The 17,253-nt window shown below is 51.0% G+C and overlaps 2 protein-coding genes across 2 annotated transcripts in view; one reads left to right on the top strand and one right to left on the bottom strand.

Annotated features, from left to right (window-relative positions):
* Positions 1 to 537: 537 nt before the first annotated feature.
* MARCKSL1 (MARCKS like 1) lies at positions 538 to 2,706 on the top strand. Its single transcript, XM_082685779.1, has 2 exons — positions 538 to 850; positions 1,677 to 2,706. The coding sequence occupies exons 1-2, from the start codon at positions 764 to 766 to the stop codon at positions 2,187 to 2,189; spliced, it is 600 nt and encodes a 199-aa protein (XP_082541905.1). The 5' UTR covers positions 538 to 763; the 3' UTR covers positions 2,190 to 2,706.
* Positions 2,707 to 3,160: 454 nt separating this feature from the next.
* The window catches only part of HDAC1 (histone deacetylase 1), a 35,017-nt gene continuing 20,924 nt past the window's right edge, over positions 3,161 to 17,253 (bottom strand). The window contains exons 3-14 of the mRNA XM_082685721.1: positions 17,125 to 17,242; positions 10,598 to 10,672; positions 9,110 to 9,248; positions 8,510 to 8,651; positions 7,400 to 7,492; positions 6,104 to 6,212; positions 5,889 to 6,029; positions 5,289 to 5,397; positions 5,064 to 5,194; positions 4,633 to 4,785; positions 4,065 to 4,113; positions 3,161 to 3,788 (exon numbers count right to left, since the gene is read on the bottom strand). Of these exons, the coding sequence (XP_082541847.1) occupies positions 3,761 to 3,788; positions 4,065 to 4,113; positions 4,633 to 4,785; positions 5,064 to 5,194; positions 5,289 to 5,397; positions 5,889 to 6,029; positions 6,104 to 6,212; positions 7,400 to 7,492; positions 8,510 to 8,651; positions 9,110 to 9,248; positions 10,598 to 10,672; positions 17,125 to 17,242 (1,287 nt within the window). The 3' untranslated portion in view covers positions 3,161 to 3,760. The remainder of the gene's footprint in view (positions 3,789 to 4,064; positions 4,114 to 4,632; positions 4,786 to 5,063; positions 5,195 to 5,288; positions 5,398 to 5,888; positions 6,030 to 6,103; positions 6,213 to 7,399; positions 7,493 to 8,509; positions 8,652 to 9,109; positions 9,249 to 10,597; positions 10,673 to 17,124; positions 17,243 to 17,253) is intronic.

Here is a 17,253-nt window from a genome sequence, read left to right as displayed (position 1 = left end):
TGGGCCAGACCCCCCATGCTGACCGGGGCAGGCAGGCACGGACGTGGGTGGGACCTGTGACGGGTCTCCAGGCCTGAGGGAGTGCAGATCATCCCCTCGCGGGGCCCCGCGGCTTCTATGACCGCATTCTCCGGAGCATAACTCAGTATCAGCCCTCTGACGAGTCTGGGCATGTGAGCCCTTCGAAGAGTTCTAGGGGGAGACTGACAGGGGCTGTCAGCGCAGAACTACGGCGTTGGGGACTGCTCCAGGTGCTGGGGCGTCCACCCTGGGGGCTGGGCGGCGAGAGGAGAGAGTGATTGCTTTCCCTTTCCTCTAGAAGCTCCCCTCTGGCCAGCTCGCTTAAGGACCCGCCTCTCCCCTTCCCATGTTGGACCCCACCCGTCCGGGGTAGGCTAGTGAGCTAGGGGTACCAGACCGCCGGCGTCGCCCACTGTGCCAGTGGAGCCCGGGACTTGAGCCCGCCTCTGCTCCTCGATTGGGCGCTCATTTAAATGTCCGGCCCCGCCCCGAGGTCGGGGCGCCTATATAAGGCGGCTCGGCGGGCGGCGGGCGGCATTCTGGCGCGGAGCAGAGCGGTGGCGGGCGCAGCTAGCGGGTCGGGCGCCGAGAGGGGGTGCAGCTCGGTTTCCCACCCCCCCCGATACCCCTCCCCCTCAGGCTCGAGCCCCACCCCTCCGCCGGCCAGGCCGACCCGGCCGAATTATCCCCTGCGGCGCGAGCCCGGGGCGGTCCCGGGCGCCCCCCCAGCAGACCCCCCATCATGGGCAGTCAGAGCTCCAAGGCTCCCCGGGGCGACGTGACCGCCGAGGAGGCAGCAGGCGCTTCCCCTGCTAAGGCCAACGGACAGGTGGGTGCGCTCGGCACGGCCCGACCTGGCCCCCTCCTCCCGTACCTCGCCCCCTCTGGGGCCCTGGGCCGGGGCCGCGCGCTTTGTCCGGCCCGGGACACGCGGCGCCCCCTCCCCCGCCCGGTCCCTTTGTTCTCGGCGCCGCAGCCCCCGCGGGCGAAGCGAGGGGAGGGGCGGGGAGGGGGCGCCGGCCCGGCCCCGCCGCCTTCTTTGTTTGCGGCCCCGGCCCCCGGCGCTGCCCCCGGCCGCCCCGAGTGCCGCGCGGGGAACAAAGGCGCTGCCCGGCCGCGCCAAGGGGGCGCCCAGGGGCCGCGGGGCGGGTTCCCGGGGGGGAGGGCACTCCACCCGCAGACTCGACCTCGGTGGCTCACGGCCTTTTTTTAGTGGGGAGTCGAGATGTGGGGAGAGCTGGGTGGGGGGCCGCTTGCACAAAGCGGGAGGCTGGGAAAATGGGCCGTCCAGGTGGGGAGAAGAGCGCCCCGTGGCGGCTTCCCGCCCGATGTCGGCTTGTTGGGCTCGCCCGCCTGCCGGGGATCGGCGGCGGCGAGCGGGTACCCGCCGAATGGAGAGCGCGCCCCGGGGGAGGTGGGTGGGGGGCCACGGGACCCCAGCGCCTCCTGCCGGCCGCGGCCTCTGCGCGCTCGGCCCTCGCGCGCTCGTGAGGACAGGAGGGAGATGTTTGACGGGATCCCGGTGTGGGTGAGGCTACAAGCAGCCTTCCGGATTGCAGAAGAATCGGGATCCCATTGCCTGGAAGAGGTCCGCGGCGGGCTGGGGGAGGAGGGGTAGAGCCCTGGCCCTCATTGCTGTCTCCTCTGCCCTGCAGGAGAATGGCCACGTGAAAAGCAATGGAGACTTATCCCCCAAGGGTGAAGGGGAGTCGCCCCCCGTGAACGGAACAGAGGAGGCAGCCGGGGCCACTGGCGATGCCATCGAGCCAGCACCTCCTAGCCAGGGCGCTGAGGTCAAGGGGGATGCCCCCGCCAAGGAGACCCCCAAGAAGAAGAAGAAATTCTCTTTCAAGAAGCCTTTCAAATTGAGTGGTCTGTCCTTCAAGAGAAATCGGAAGGAGGGTGGGGGTGATTCGTCTGCCTCCTCACCCACCGAGGAAGAGCAGGAGCAGGGGGAGATCGGTGCCTGCAGCGAGGAAGGCACAGCCCAGGAAGGGAAGGCTGTTGCCACCCCTGAAAGCCAGGAGCCCCAGGCCAAAGGGGCAGAGGCTAGTGCTGCCTCCAAGGGAGGAGACACAGAAGAAGAGGCAGGGCCCCAGGCTGCAGAGCCATCCACCCCCTCGGGGCCGGAGAGTGGCCCTACACCTGCCTGCGAGCAGAAGGAGTAGCTGGGTGGGGGCAGGTGGGTGATCTCTAAGCTGCAAAAACTGTGCTGTCCTTGTGAGGTCACTGCCTGGACCTGGTGCCCTGGCTGCCTTCCTGTGCCCAGAAAGGAAGGGGCTGTTGCCCCCTCCCAGCCACGTGCCCTCTCCTTTTCCCTCCTGTGGATTCTCCCATCATCCATCTGGCCTTCCTCTTAAGGCCGGTTGAGGATGGTCCCTTGCAGTTTCCCAAGTTAGGTTAGTGATGTGAAATTCTCCTGCCCCTGGCCCTACCTCTGCTGTCCCCACCCCTGAAGAAGGCAATTGCTGGTTTTCTTCCCCAGTTCTTTTCCAAGTAGGTTTTGTTTACTCCCCAAATCCCTGAGCCAGATGTGGGGTGCCTACACTCCCAAACCCTGAGTGTCCAGCCTTCCCCCCTGTTGAGTTTTTAGTCTCTTGTGCTGTGCCTAGTGGCACCTGGGCTGGGGAGGACACTACCCCTGTCTAGGTTTTTATAAATGTCTTACTCAAGTTCAAACCTCCAGCTTGTGAATTGACTGTGTCTCTTTTTTGACTTGGTAAGCAAGTATTAGGCTTTGGGGTGTGGGGGGGAGGTCTGTAATGTGAAACAACTTCTCGTTGTCTTTTTTCCCCCTCCCATTGTTGTAAATAACTTTTAATGGCCAAACCCCAGATTTGTACTTTTTTTTTTTTTTTCTAACTGCTAAAACCATTCTCTTCCACCTGGTTTTACTGTAACATTTGGAGAAGGAATAAATGTCGTCCCTTTAGTAGTGCTTTTTAATGAGTGGTCTTCTGGGGGTAAGGCAAGAAGATCGGTTAACCTCAACCCTTGAGGTGGGGATTAAGGTGAGGGGTAAGTCTGTGGGGTTGTTACTGTTGTTCAGGGAGTTGCCCAGGTTCTCATGGACACCAGAAGGGCACGGAAGTGGAGTGGAAATCAACTCAGGGACACTGCTAGGACACAAACTCAGGAGGATGTAGAAATGTACCAATTTATTACAAAGATTCTCACAAAAATGAAAATAGTATCTCAAAAAGGATACTAGACCACCAATCTCCACCTGCAGAATTGGGTGAGGATAGAGGGCAGGCAGTGTGAGTTCCTTGGCTCACATGGCGCTAGTGGGGAAGGTATGGTAACAGAACCAACCTAAAATGGCTGATGTTACCTTAAGGAGCCTGATTTGGGCAGGGGGCGAGGGGTGTCTCTGAAGACCCAACCACTCCTAGAATGCTCAACAAGGGCACCTCTCCAAAGCTACTAAGCAGGCACTTGACATTTCAAGATTTTGTCCTATGGCTGCTTAAGAGTATGCCTTCCAGACCTGGCACCCTTTATGGTTCAAAAGTAATAACTGGGGAAGGCTGGGTGGCAGCAAGGCAGCCACAGCCACTAAAAAAGCTCACTCTAACACGTGCCCTGGGCTCAGGGCCCTGGTTCCTGTCTAGTCCCAGGGGATATTTATATTTAATATATATTTATATAAATACACAGATATAGAAAATATAAAATCTGAGGGCTTGTGGGAGGAAGGTGGGGAACTTGGCAGGAAGCCAGAACTGGAGAGGTCTGCTCAGGCCAACTTGACCTCCTCCTTGACCCTGTGGAGAGAGCAGAGACTGGCATGAGATAAGGCACCCCAGAGGCCTTGAGGCAAAAACATGGGGACAATGACTTCTATAGGACCCCAGCTGCCCAGGTGACTTGCTGAGAGCTGAGGCTTCCTAGCTCTGCCTAGAACTGCAGAGACGGACAGACTGGTCCCTGAAAGAGGTCTTTGTAAACTGCACCAGCTGTCCCTGTGCCTCCCCTCAGCGTAGAGGACAACGGGGCTGGTGCTCCAATGCTGGGGAGATAGCTGACAGCTCCTTCCTCACCCTTTGGCTTCTTGCTTCTCCTCCTTGGTTTTCTCCTCTTCTATGACTTCTAGAACATAAGAGTGCAGGGATGACCAAGGGCTCCCCTCCAGAAAGACCCATGGAATCTTTACTTAGCCTAAAACCCCTTCCCCAACACTACAGCTCACTGGACATACAAAAGAGAGAAAAGCCCATCCCAGGCCCTCCCACTGAGCCCAGTTGAGAACAAACAGGTCAGACCGGTTTCCCAGCCTGCTAATGCCTGAACCTGGTGGGCGGAGGCAGCCCCCTGGGAAACTGGGGTGAAGTGCTGGGAAAAGGGCTTGGGTGGTATGTGAGAGCCACACTCCTGACCACGGGGAGCCCAGGCATGTCCCTGGCTCCGGAGCTTGGCAGGGCTCTCAATCAGCCAGTGGAGATGACAAATCGAGTTTCGTTCTTTTGTGAGGCCTGCTACTTCTGGGAGCTGAGGCAGAACCAGGCAAAAGGCAGGGCCTGAGTCGGCTCTCTCCTCCCAATGCCCTATACAGATCCTCCTCTGTGGTCTGGGGCTCAAGACCCAAGGCTGGGCGTGACCCAAACCTACCTTTCTTCTCTTCTGGGTCTTTCTCTTTTTCATCCTCAGTTTTGACTCTCTTGGCTTTTTTGAAGTTGGAAGAGTTCTTGCGACCGCCTTCTCCCTCCTCATCAGAGTCCGAGAACTCTTCCTCGCAGGCAATTCGTTTGTCAGAAGAACAGACTGGGAGGCAATATGGAATGTGGGTGAGACAGCAGGAGGTGAGCTTTACCTCAGGGTCTGTGCTGGGTGCTTCCCTGTGTGCCCTCTAAGAGACACCAAGGGAAGGGGAGACCACGAAGAGGGGGAGGAAACTCAAGGAGTCCCTAAATTGTTCCAAGTCCTAGCACTTGGGTTTCCCAACAGATGGGTAGCTTGAGAGGAATGCGGAACCAACAGTGGTGGGAAGTCAGAGCTACCTACTGAGTGGGAAGGCACCGGCCCCGGGGTCTGGGTCTTACTTGAGATGCGCTTGTCAGGATCTTCTTCATCCTCGTCGCCACTCTCCTCAGGAATGGCGTCCTCAGGAATCACCTGCATTTGGACCCCCGGTGCATGGGGCAGCATTCTCAGGTTCTCAAACAGTCGCTGTCTATGGCCAATGGTAGAGAGGGTGGCTGGGCTCTGGTTAGGGACAAACCAGAGCCTGGAATGTTCAGTCAGGGGTTGTCTAGGGATATACTCACTTGATCTTCTCCAGGTATTCATTGGTATTCTGGTTGGTCATATTGGAAGGACTGATGTGAAGTTTGAAATCTGGTCCAAAGTATTCGAAGTAGTCGTTGTACGGAAGCTCTAATTGGGGCAGGAGGTTAAGAGTCAAGAGACCTGGCTACCATGGGACCCTGAGAAAAGCATTTGTAGGTTTATCTGGAACTGTCAGTCCAGCCATCTAACAGAGTACTTGGGTACTTTATAGGGTTTCAGTCTTTTTAATGCCATTCTCCAGAAGAGAAGGCACAAGCCCCTGGTTTTGGAAAACTTAGGCAATGCTCACTGCGAGCACGTCCTCAATGACTACCCACTTCCCCTATAGAGTAGAAATTCCAAAGCTATAAATAACCACTGATAATTTCGTCTAGACCAGAAGCAAAAGGGAGGGAGGACAGAGTCCAAAAAGAACTCAGGAAAAACTGATGGTCTGACAATCACAAGTGAATAGGCAGGAAAATCAATGACAAGTATCAGAAGAGGAGAGGCCACATGGCCAACGGGAAAGGGCTCCTGAACTTGCAGACATCTGAGCTCCAGCTCTGCCCCACCCAACCTGGCCCTGGAGCTATTACCATTCGGGATCTCCGTGTCCAGGGCCACTGCTGTTTCATATGTCCAGCAGCGGGCCACGTTACGGATGGTGTAGCCACCTCCTCCCAGCATCAGCATAGGCAGGTTGAAGCTCTTCACAAACTCAACACACTTGGCGTGCCCTTTGGTGGGAGAAAGGGGTTACAGGAGCACCCTGCAGGACCCGCCCACCCATCCCTATGCTACACGGTCTCACCTTTGATGGTCAGATTGAAGCAACCTAACCGATCCCCAGACAGGGAGTCGGAACCACACTGTAAGACAACCGCACTGGGCTGGAACATCTCCATCACTTTAGATATGACCTAAAAGGACACATCCTGGTCACCACTGGCTTTAAGAAAAGTTATGTGATGCTCGGGGCTGCAAAGGGTGGGTGTAGTCCCTCTGCCCGCTATCATTCACTCCCACTTTTGCACTCTCCCTCATGCTGGGTGGTAAATAGGGAACATCGGTCTGGAGCGCTTGTTTCCCTACTTGGGATTTCAGTTTTCCAATTTGAAAGGCTCTCCGAGATCCTTCTAGCTCTAGGAATGTTGAATCTAGAAAAGCCTCTTCATCTTTCCCTCAATCTTTCCCTTCTTTTCTTTCATTGCCCCAACTCCAGTGCCACTTCTAACCCTGAGCTGCACCTGCCCTACACCTCGGTCCTACAGACTTTGAGCCTCATATCGTGAGGGGGGGCTTACTTTTGTCTTTCTCTTTCTGACAAGATTTTGAGGTTACCAGGACAAAGACCATATCTTGGGCTTCGCTGTCACCCCTACTACGCAGCATACAGTAGGCACTTGACTACCTGAACTTTTTACATTAATACTCCAGTAATGGTTCCTTGTGGCTTGCAGGCGGAAGATTTAATTCCTCAGCTTGGCATTCAAGGCTCCCTTTGAAATACCGACCCCAACATACGTTTCCTACATCCTCCAATAGTCCTCCCACCCATCACACTGGCCTACACAAAGCTACGTACTGGCACCTTTGTGCTTCTGCTAGTGCTGTTTGCCCTGCTGAATGCCATCCCCGCCCTCCAGCCTCCACCTCCTACTTCACATGGACAAATCCTCATTTTTCAGAGTCCAGATCAAATATCACCACCTCTATGAAATCGGCTCTGACTACCCTCGCCCCAGCCCAGGCAGTGGTTTTTCTCCCACTCATCTGTTCATCCTGCAAAAACAGTAATGACCACACACTGTCGTGTGTGTGCCTGCCTCCCACGACGTAGACTGTGAGGTCTTCAAGGGCATGATTTATGCCTTAGGTAGTCTTGTCTCCAACAGAGGGCCCGACCCACAGAAGGCACCAATAAACACTTGGGTGAATTTCGTTCCTCTAGCCGAGCACACAGCATATGAGTCACGGTCAAAACACATCTCCCTTCCCGACCAGCTTCTCAGGGAGGGAGAGGTTCCTGACGTATGCTAGGGGTGCTCTGCTACCCCTCCCTTTGACTAAGCCCGACTGCAGCCCAGGTGGTGGATAAGCCACTTACCGGCTTGAAAATGGCCTCATAGGACTCGTCATCGATCCCATCTCGGAGCGGGTAGTTAACAGCATAATACTTGCCTTTGCCAGCCCCAATATCCTAATCAAGAGGGACATTAAAGTAAAACTGAAAGATGAAGCGAAGAAGAGGTTCAAGGATGGGGGCTGGAAGGCTAAGGACAGGCAGTGGTTCTAAGAGAGAAAGGTGGGGCCCGTGAGCGGAGCCAGGGACAGAACAGGGGCCTCTTGGTTAATACCATCCCTTTCACGGGGAAGTCTAGCTCATTCCTCTGGGCACACCACTGAGCTCGTGCCCAGCCTGAGAATTATTCATGGAGCCAGAGATGGACTATCCCACCCCACAGCACAAGACCTCCACCTTTGGACTGGGTCAGAGCTGCCAGTGGCTGGATCATAGAAATCACACCCACCCTGGGACAACCTTTTCCTCCCCAGAGAAGGTGGGAGAGTTCTTTAAAATTTAAATACCCACTTATTCAAATGCTTGCCACAGCAAACAAATGAATTACTGCCACTTTTCACCAGAGGGGTACCGCATGCCATAGGGCTGGTTTCATCTTCATGTTAATAGAAGCAGATATAACAACAGTTCACTGAGTTTGCTTCTGAGGACTCTTATCCTGAGGTCTACTGATGGGCTTCACTAAGGGGAGGTGTCTAATTAACTATTCAGTATCAGATACAAAACATTTCTGACACTTTCCTAGGGACAGAGCCCATCAGGGACAGGTGATCAAAGGAGAAGGTTAAGAACCCTTGAGATGGTCCATAAGGGTCCCAATTCCTAGCCCCCAGGAGAGAACCTGGTGTTTCTAGCCTAAAATTCAAGTCATATGGGACATCTGAGTACTGTAATGTAACTTAGTTATGGCCTGGAGGGACCTGCCATGCGACCCCTATCCCTCCAACCCTTTAGGCCCCATTGTTCCCTTCCTCCAGAATAAGGGAGGGAAGGAGACCCGAGCAGGTACCCTACAACGGGCTATGGCGTTCTGAATGGCAGAAGAGGCAGGAAGTGGTTTCTGGTGACATGAGATAGGAGAGTTAGAGCTGGCAGCTGAGGATGAGCTAGTAGGCCCCTGAAGGGAGTTCTCACCCGTAGGTCCCCAGTTCCTGGGAAGTACTCTCCGTATTTATGAAAGGACACAGTCATGACCCGGTCTGTGGTATAGAAGGCCTCTTCCACGCCATCGCCGTGGTGAATATCAATGTCAATATACAGCACCCTCTGGTGATACCTAGGATCAGAAGGGGGTCAGGGGTCTGGGGGTTCTCTGGGAATGGGACGCGCCAAGGGCGCCAGGTCCCAGCTTACCGGGCTGGCTGCCTCCCTCAGGTATCTCTAAGCACCAGAGACGTGGAAACTGGCTGAAGGAAGGTGGAAGAGCGGCAGGGTGTCTCCAGAGGCCTGACCAAGCCGACCAAGTCCGATCTTCCTACTCTACAGCCAGGGTCAACTCCAGCCACACAGGGACACTCTGGAGGCAGGATCTGAGCAGCGCCTGCCCCTGATCTTGCCGTGGGCTCAGATCAAACCAGGACCCCGTCAAGGAGAGGATGGCCAGAGACACTCAATGAACACATCCTAGCCAGCACACTGCTAGGAAAAGCAAACTAGGGAGGCAAGCCCGGGGGAGAGGGAAGTGGGAACCTGGCCTAAGGATCTCCTGCAAGAGACAAGGCCAGGCAGGCATACTTTAGCAGTTCCAGGATGGCCAAGACGATATCATTGACGTAACAGAAGCCAGATGCCTCAGACTTCTTTGCATGGTGCAGGCCCCCGGCCCAATTCACAGCGATGTCCGTCTGTTGCTTATTAAGTTTCACAGCACTCGCTGGATGTGGGAGAGTGAATGTAAGACTGTTAACAAGCCATTCAACCCCTTTCCCCAAGCAGCCCAGGAAACCCGGTGAGGTGGGGCCTATTCAACAACGGGACTGTATAATCCAAGCGCTAGTCCTCTCCCTCCCTCCCTCTTCCAGCGGGGAGTAGGTATGACACTGGCTACTCTCAACAACTTTTTCCCAAACGGACGGTGGTAACCCATCAGTAAGCCTTAGAGATGGTTTAGTGGGTTGTGACTAGTGTGTGTGTGTGTTAAACAAAACAAACTAAGATAAAAGGACAGTAAAGGTAACTGCTCTCCTGTAAAACTGGCTTCAGAGCGAGAACGTATGTGCGCGACCTTGACTGCAAGTGTCAATGTATTTCTTACTGGGGTTCGTGGTCAAATAACGGTGAAGATACTAGAGGTTTTAGGAGCTCAAAGTACAAACAGGCCCAGAAGTGAGAGAAATACACACTTGTGTATTCAGGTACGTGTACAGCAGTGTAACCACAACAGCAATAAAAACACGGAATGAGCCAAGTGATCCAATAAAAGGGGACTGATTATATATCAACCAAAGTCGGCCCAAAATGTGGAATAGTCACATAGCCACTAGGCATTATGCTATAGACTATGTGAGCTAAAGAACTTTTAAAGATTTACTAAGTAAAAGATGCAGACACAAAGCTATATGCATGTGACACATTTTTGTAAAATACAGACGTACATGTTATATCCAGATATATACATACAGAAAAAAAATGGATATACAAACAACAAAATGGTAATAACGATTATTCACGGATAGCATGACTGTGGACAATTTTTCCCTGAGATGATCTGAGATGATACTGGGAGCCGAAAGGGGAGAGGACAGAAAACAATGATCATAGGAAAATAAATATTTGTTAAGAAAGGGTTTAGAGTAATCATAGAGGTGATCTAGGAGTTAATAATAGAAGTGGGAGATATGTGGGGAGTATTTTTGACCTCTAAAGGTGATTACTATGGTCTTTTGTAAGACACAGATGATGACACTTCCCATTTTTATAGCACTTTGCAGTTTGCAAACTGCTTCTATGTACAGCATCTCCACAACTCCACGCGGTCTGCAGGGAATTCCAGGGTGTAAGATCTCTCGGTAGGAGAGAACAGTCAAGGACACCCGTCAGTACCCTGTCAGAGACTGAACCTGGGCTGGGACTAAACCAGAGGGTATTTTAAAGACCTAAGGTAAAAACTCATAGGACCATTTTACAGGGTCACCGATCAGCCCTACTGGGACAGCGGCCCAAAAGGCAGACCTCACTAGTACAACCCAGCACAGGCCACGAGGAGGGAATTATATTCCTTACCCACAGAGCCACCAGTAGATAACTGACAGAACTCAAACAGGCCATCGAATACCGGACAGTCCTCACCGACGTTGACTTAAAAGAATAAGACAAAGGTTAGTTTCCAAAATTCCTTTGTTTTTTATTTACATACTTATGAGCCTATGGGGGCGTGGTGGGGGAGGGAATATAGAATTTGGGTTCAGGAGGCCTGTGTTCTAGTCCAGGCTCTATCTCTCACTGGTTTTGTGATTGGGTCAAATCATTTAACTTCCCAGAGCTTTGGCTCATTATCTTTAACTAGCAATCGTGATACCTGCCTCACCTAACCACTGAGAAGATGAACAGAAATCTTTATGGGGAAGAGCATAGCCAGTGAGTACTTAGAAAATGTTGGCTCTTTCCTTGAGGGAGAAAAGCGGAGCTGCTTATTCCTGGGTTTGTTCCAGATCTCTCTCCAGCTGACCAACAAGGCAGGGAAGAACTGAGACCTGCGTAACCCATCATCCACTGAATGCTTAACAGTGTGCCAGACGCTGTGCTAAAGGCTTTAAATTCCTTATGCCCCTCCTCACGTAACCTTCTTCTGACCTTCTGAGCCAGGCTTTGGTCTTACTTTACAAATGAGGAAACCTGCTCAGAGAGGTGAATGGCTAGTAAATAGCAGAGGCAATATTTAAGCATTGGTCCGCCTGCCCTAAAAGCCCATGAATATGCACTCTAGCCTTCTTCCCAATAATCTCATGTAGTCTCATTTGGTCCTTGTCACAACCCCATGAGCTGGGCAGGACACATCCACCCCACCGTCCACAGGGACAAACAGATCCCGAGCATTAAGTGACCAGCCCACAGTCCTATAAGCAGAGTGGCAGAGACAGAATCAGGGTCCAGGTGTCTCAACTCCCACAGTTCAGTGCTCTCTCTACTACACCTCTGAGTGACAACCGGAGTCAAGTTATTTCAGACCCAAAGGGGCAAAAGCACAAACTAAAGCGTAATGAGGAAACACATGCAAACAGTGATGCAAATGAACTGAGAGGCAGGAAGGGAGCGCATCTGAGGGCCGTGGAGTCACAGGGCGAGAGAGGAACCTTCGGGCTCCAAGTCTCCTCTCCCAGAAAAGGCAACTGCTAGGGGCGCCTGGATGGCTCAGTCAGTGCGGCATCCTATTCTTGGTTTCGGCTCAGGGTTGGCTCAGGGTTGTAAGATCAGGCTCCATGCACAGCAGGAGGGGTTGTTTGAGATTCTCTCCCTCTCCTTTCCCCCTCCCCTCCCCTCCTCAGACTCAGGCTCTTTCCCTCAAATAAATAAAATCTTTAAAAAAAAAAAAGGAAACTACTGAGACATGAACGATACACAGGAAATTAGTGTAGGCTATTCCTTGCCCCAGCCTTCCTACTGTACCTGCTGCTATCAGCCGGGGCTCCCCAAGTCGAGCAGGGAGGAGCCCTGGGAGGAGGAGGGTAGCAGAGCCTGGCTCGGACTGTGGTAACCTTCGGAGAGACAGCTGAAGCTCAAAGTGTGCGATAACTACAAGTGTTACTAACTCTGGCACTGCCCTGAACTTGGAGGGTGCCCCACCAAGACAAGTGCTCTGAGGAAGGATGGCCCACACAAGGGGGTGAGCAACAGTACCTGGCTCTCACCCCCACTGCCCGGTAAACACTGGGAGGCTGTGTCAATAAGAACTTTGGTCGCTGGAGCCAGGCTCTTTATCCACTGGCAACCAAATGCCCCTTCCAGCTGCTTCCTGCCTCATTGGGTTTGGCCTGCCTAGATTGCCAAAGTTTTGCTTATACCCCCATTTGGGATGTGGAGCCACCATGGGAAGAAATGGTTGTTTTATCTGTTTTTTGTTGTTGTTGATGTTATTATTTTTAAGTAAGTTTTTTTTTTAAGATTTTTTTTAAAATTTATTCATTTGACAGACAGAGATCACAAGTAGGCAGAGAGGCAGGCAGAGAGAGAGAGAGGAGGAAGCAGGCTCCCCGCTGAGCAGAGAGCCCAATATGGGGCTCGATCCCAGGACCCTGGGACCATGACCAGAGCCGAAGGCAGAGGCCCTAACCCACTGAGCCACCCAGGCGCCCCTTAAGTAAGTTTTATATCCAATGTGAGGCTGGAACTCATGACCCCAAGACAGAGTTGTGTGCTCTACTGACTGAGCCTGCTGGGTGCCACAAGAAATGGTTGTTTTAGATAGGAGAAAAAAGTATTTTCCTTCAGGCCCCAAACCAACATGTGGCTCAAATGGCCAGCCCATTATGCTCAGTTCAACAAGCTGTGTGACTGGAGATGGAAAGGGGGCAACTGGGAGGCAGTGCCTCACTTGGGCTAATGCATGAAATGAGAGAGGACTTTTCTATGGGTTTCCCTCTTCCCACTATAAATACGTTTCTTATTCTTAGGCTGGCGTTAGGCTGAAGGGAGCAACACTGGGTGAGAGAAGGGAGAGTGGAGGGAGATGGAGAAGGCAGTAAAAAACACACTGCACAAAGAGATGCATGGATTAACAGGGACTCAGGAGGGGCCTTACCCCACTGTGGTGCTATGAGGGGGTGGGTGGTTGGACAGAAAGGGTGTGTGATCAAGGGGAGGCATCCTGGGGTTTCAACTATATTGGCAATGTTTTCTTTCTTAGAACAAAAGGCCAGTAGTGGGGTACTTGAATTTTCATTCTATTACTTTTTTTTTTTTTTTTAATTTATTTATCAGAGAGAAAGAGGGAGAGCAAGTGAGCACAGGCAGACAGAATGGCAGGCAGAGGCAGAGGCAGAGGGAGAAGCAGGCTCCCTGCTGAGCAAGGAGCCCGATGTGGGACTCGATCCCAGGACGCTGGGATCATGACTCGAGCCGAAGGCAGCTGCTTAACTAAATGAGCCACCCAGGCGTCCCTCATTCTATTACTTTTTATACTTTCGTGTGTGTGTCTGAAATATTCTGCATGCTATTTATTTATTTAAAAATACTCCAGAATTAGGAAACGAGTTCCAGTCTCCATCCTACCACTACTTTGCTGGGTGACCCTGGGAAAGTCATTTTGCCCCAGTTTATATATCTAAAAAATGGATGATTATGCCTCCAAATTTTGCCACCACAATTCTCCTTTATCATTTGTCCACCACATTTCATATTCTGATAAACTACCAGAAAAAAAGAAAAAAAAATGCATTTTTTAACGTTTGAACCAATTTTATTTATTTACTATTATTTTTAAGAAGGCCTGAGCCCTGGGATGCCTAGGTGGCTCAGTCGGTTAAGCATCTGCTTTCAGCTCAGGTCACGGTCTCGGGGTCCTGGGATCAAGGACTCATTGGGCTCTTTGCAAGCAGCCTGCTGCTCCCCCAGCTTGTGCGCTCTCTCTCTGACAAACGAATATATAAAATCTTGGGAAAAAAAAAAAAAAAGAAGAAGAAGAAGGCCTGAGCCCAATAGGCCACGAGCTCCCCAGGAGGCAAAGGCTAGCTGATAGGGGACCGACTGCAAGTGGGCAGATCACACCAGGCTGTCAGGGAGCCTACTGTACATAATGGTCCCATTTTAACTAATTATTGGCTCAGACCTTCTGATCAAGGTTCTCAAAATCTCAAAATGACCACAGAACACTTATTACATTCTACCTAAGAGCAAGAAGCCTAACTTACTTAGTTTATTACATGTATAACTTCCTAGAGTAGGTGTTAGCTCTCACATCCCTGTTCTCTGTAGATACCCCTGGTTATACAGTGCTTCACAAAGTGACACCTTTCTATGACTCTATGAATCAAGTCAGGGAGGCGCCTAAAGTCCTTAGAGAGCCCCACCCTTCCTAACCCATCTTCAATGAGAGAGAATCCCAGACCTAATTTTTTTTTTTTTTTAAAGATATTATTTATTTATTTGACAGAGAGGGAGAGAGAGATCACACATAGGCAGAGAAGCAGGCAGAGAGAGAGGGAAGCAGGTTCCCCACAGAGCAGAGATCCTGATGCAGGGCTTGATCCCAGAACCCTGAGATCATGACCTGAGCTGAAGGCAGAGGCTTAACCCACAGAACCACCCAGGTGCTCTGCAAACCTAATTTTTATTTATTTATTTATTCTTTTAAAGATTTTAGTTATTTATTTGGCAGAGAGAGATCTCAAGTAGGCAGAGAGGCAGGCAGAGAGAGAGGGGGAAGCAGGCTTTCCTCTAAGCAGAGAGCCTGATGTGGGGCTCAATATCAGGACCCTGAGATCATGACCTGAGCCAAAGGCAGAGGCTTTAACCCACTGAGCCACCCAGGTGCCCCCAAACCTTATTTTTAAATGCACAATCTTAGAACGCTAATTTCAGGAAAACTGGAACAAAACTGGGAGCCAGAACCAAACCTGGGTATTCCTCAGAGCCTTATATTTTATGTCTGCCTTGATAGATTTGAAAATAATGAAAGCTGGGACACCTGGGTGGCTCACTTGGTTAAGTATGGGCCCTTGGCTTAGATCCTGATCCCAGGGTCATGGGATCTAGTCCCACACTGGGCTCCTTGCTCAGCAGGGACCCTGCTTCTCTCTCTGCCTACCACTTGCCCTGCTTATGCTCTCTTTCTCTCATTCTCTGACAAATAAATAAAATCTTTAAAAAAAAATGAAAGTAATATGTCATCATAGCAAAAATTACTATTCATTGACAGTCCGTGCTATCTCACTTATCCCCCCCAACTTCCACTATGAAATAGGCACTAATTTTTTTATTTTTTTAAGATTTATTTATTTGAGAGAGAGAAAGAGCATGCATGAGGAAGGGGGCAGGAGAGGAAGAAAGACAAGCAGGTTCCCCGCTGGTCAGGGAGCCTCACGGGGAGCTCAATCCCAGGATCCTGGGATCATGATCTGAGTTAAAGGCAGATGCTTAACTAACAGAGCTACCCAGGCCCCCCTGTCTTCCTTTTAAAGAAGAGAAAACAGAGGTCCCTGGGTGGTGCAGTCAGTTAAGCACCCGACTCTTGATTTTGGGTCAGGTCATGATCTCAGGATCATGAGATCAAGCCCTGCATCTGACTCTGGGCTCTGGGATCCATACTTAGTAGCAGAGTCTGCTTGAGATTTTCCCTCTTCCTCTGCCCCTCCCCCGTGCACAAGCACTCTCTCTCTCTAAAATAAATAAATAAATCTTTAAAGCTAAATAAAGAAGAAGAGAAGATGAGGCTCAGAGAGGCTAGGGACTTAAGAACACACAGCAGTGGAGTGGCAAATGAACGGATTCAAACCAGGACATCAAAGCTCATTTTCTTGCTTCAACACCAAGTTGCTTCTCCAATGAGAATCCTCTCTGCTGACAGTAGAGCCTGATCACTCACCTAAAAAGGTTATGAGAAGCACTAAAGCCATCTAGAGCAAAGGAAGGCATTTGTCTCATCTTGGAAGCAAATAAGATCTTGTCAATTTGAAGAGCAAACACTGCACTTGGAGGGGACAGCAGCTTCTGGAGTTGTAAGTGGTAAAGAAGCTTGATGCTTTAAAAAACGTCTCTGTGGTTCTGTAACCATTACAACTACACAATTATTGTAACAAATAAAATTTCTGCCTTGGGAATCAGACTACCTTGTGGCCAGTACAACAAGTGCCACAGATTTGCTGATATTTCAAAATAAGCTGTTATGAGCTAATCAAAACTTCTTCTGGACAATGTTGTTTCATTGTTTCATTTTATGAGATAATAGGTGCCGAGAGAGAATTTCTAAAAGAACACAAGGGATAAGTCAGATATGAGAGTTTTCTCCCAAATTTCAACACATTTTCTCCCACAGCTGAAACAGTCCCCATGATTCCTACAAACTGAGTGTAGCTTCTGAGATGCCACCTGCTCTGTGTTTGAGTCTCAGGACACAGGAGGAGAATCACCTCAACTCAAAGATCACATCATCTAGAGTCTAAATAGCCACTCGATTCTCAATTACTGCTCACAAAGTGAGAGCAGTTATACTTGTACGGGATGACACCCAGTCTATTTTGCAAAAGAAAACTCTAAGGGGAAGTGACTCCCCGGGTCAGTGAGGAGTCAGAGCTGCGGCTTGTATCTCCTGTGTCCCTCTCACCAGGTCAGTGCTCTTTCCATCGCAACATTTACAGTTTCCTCGGCACAGTGTTGTGAACCGAACTAGACAAAGATCAAACTCTATTCTTCATACTCAAGATACAAGGAAAACTGAGGGCGCCTGGGTGGCTCAGTGGGTTAAAGCCTGTGTCTTCAGCTCAGGTCATGATCTCAGGATCCTAGGATTGAGCCCAGCATCAGGCTTTCTTCTCAGTAGGGAGCCTGCTTCCCCCATCTCTCTGCCTGACCCTCTGCCTACTTGCGATCTCTCTCTCTCTGTCAAAAAAATAAATAAAATCTTAAAATAAATAAATAAATAAAAGGAAAACTAGACTTGAGAAAAAAAAAAAAGCAGCACTTCAGCCTCCTTGAGCGCGGGAAATCAGGTGTTGGCTGAATGGGAGCTACGAGGGAAGGCAGGGCTGCGGACCTCTGCGATTCCAAGGCAGACCCAAGTGGGGCTTCTCAAGGAAGGAGGAACAGAACGGACTTACATCTCTGCATCTGCTTGCTGTACTCGGACATGTTATCTGGGCGGATGGAGCGCAAGAATTTAATGTAGTCGTCACTGTGGTACTTGGTCATCTCCTCAGCATTGGCTTTGTGAGGGCGCTAGAGGGCAG

The sequence above is a fragment of the Mustela nivalis genome, assembly GCF_964662115.1.
Source record: "Mustela nivalis genome assembly, chromosome: 10".
NCBI lineage: Eukaryota > Metazoa > Chordata > Mammalia > Carnivora > Mustelidae > Mustela > Mustela nivalis.
Note: the sequence above shows the minus strand (reverse complement) of the source record. Positions and strands in the feature narration are given on the sequence as shown.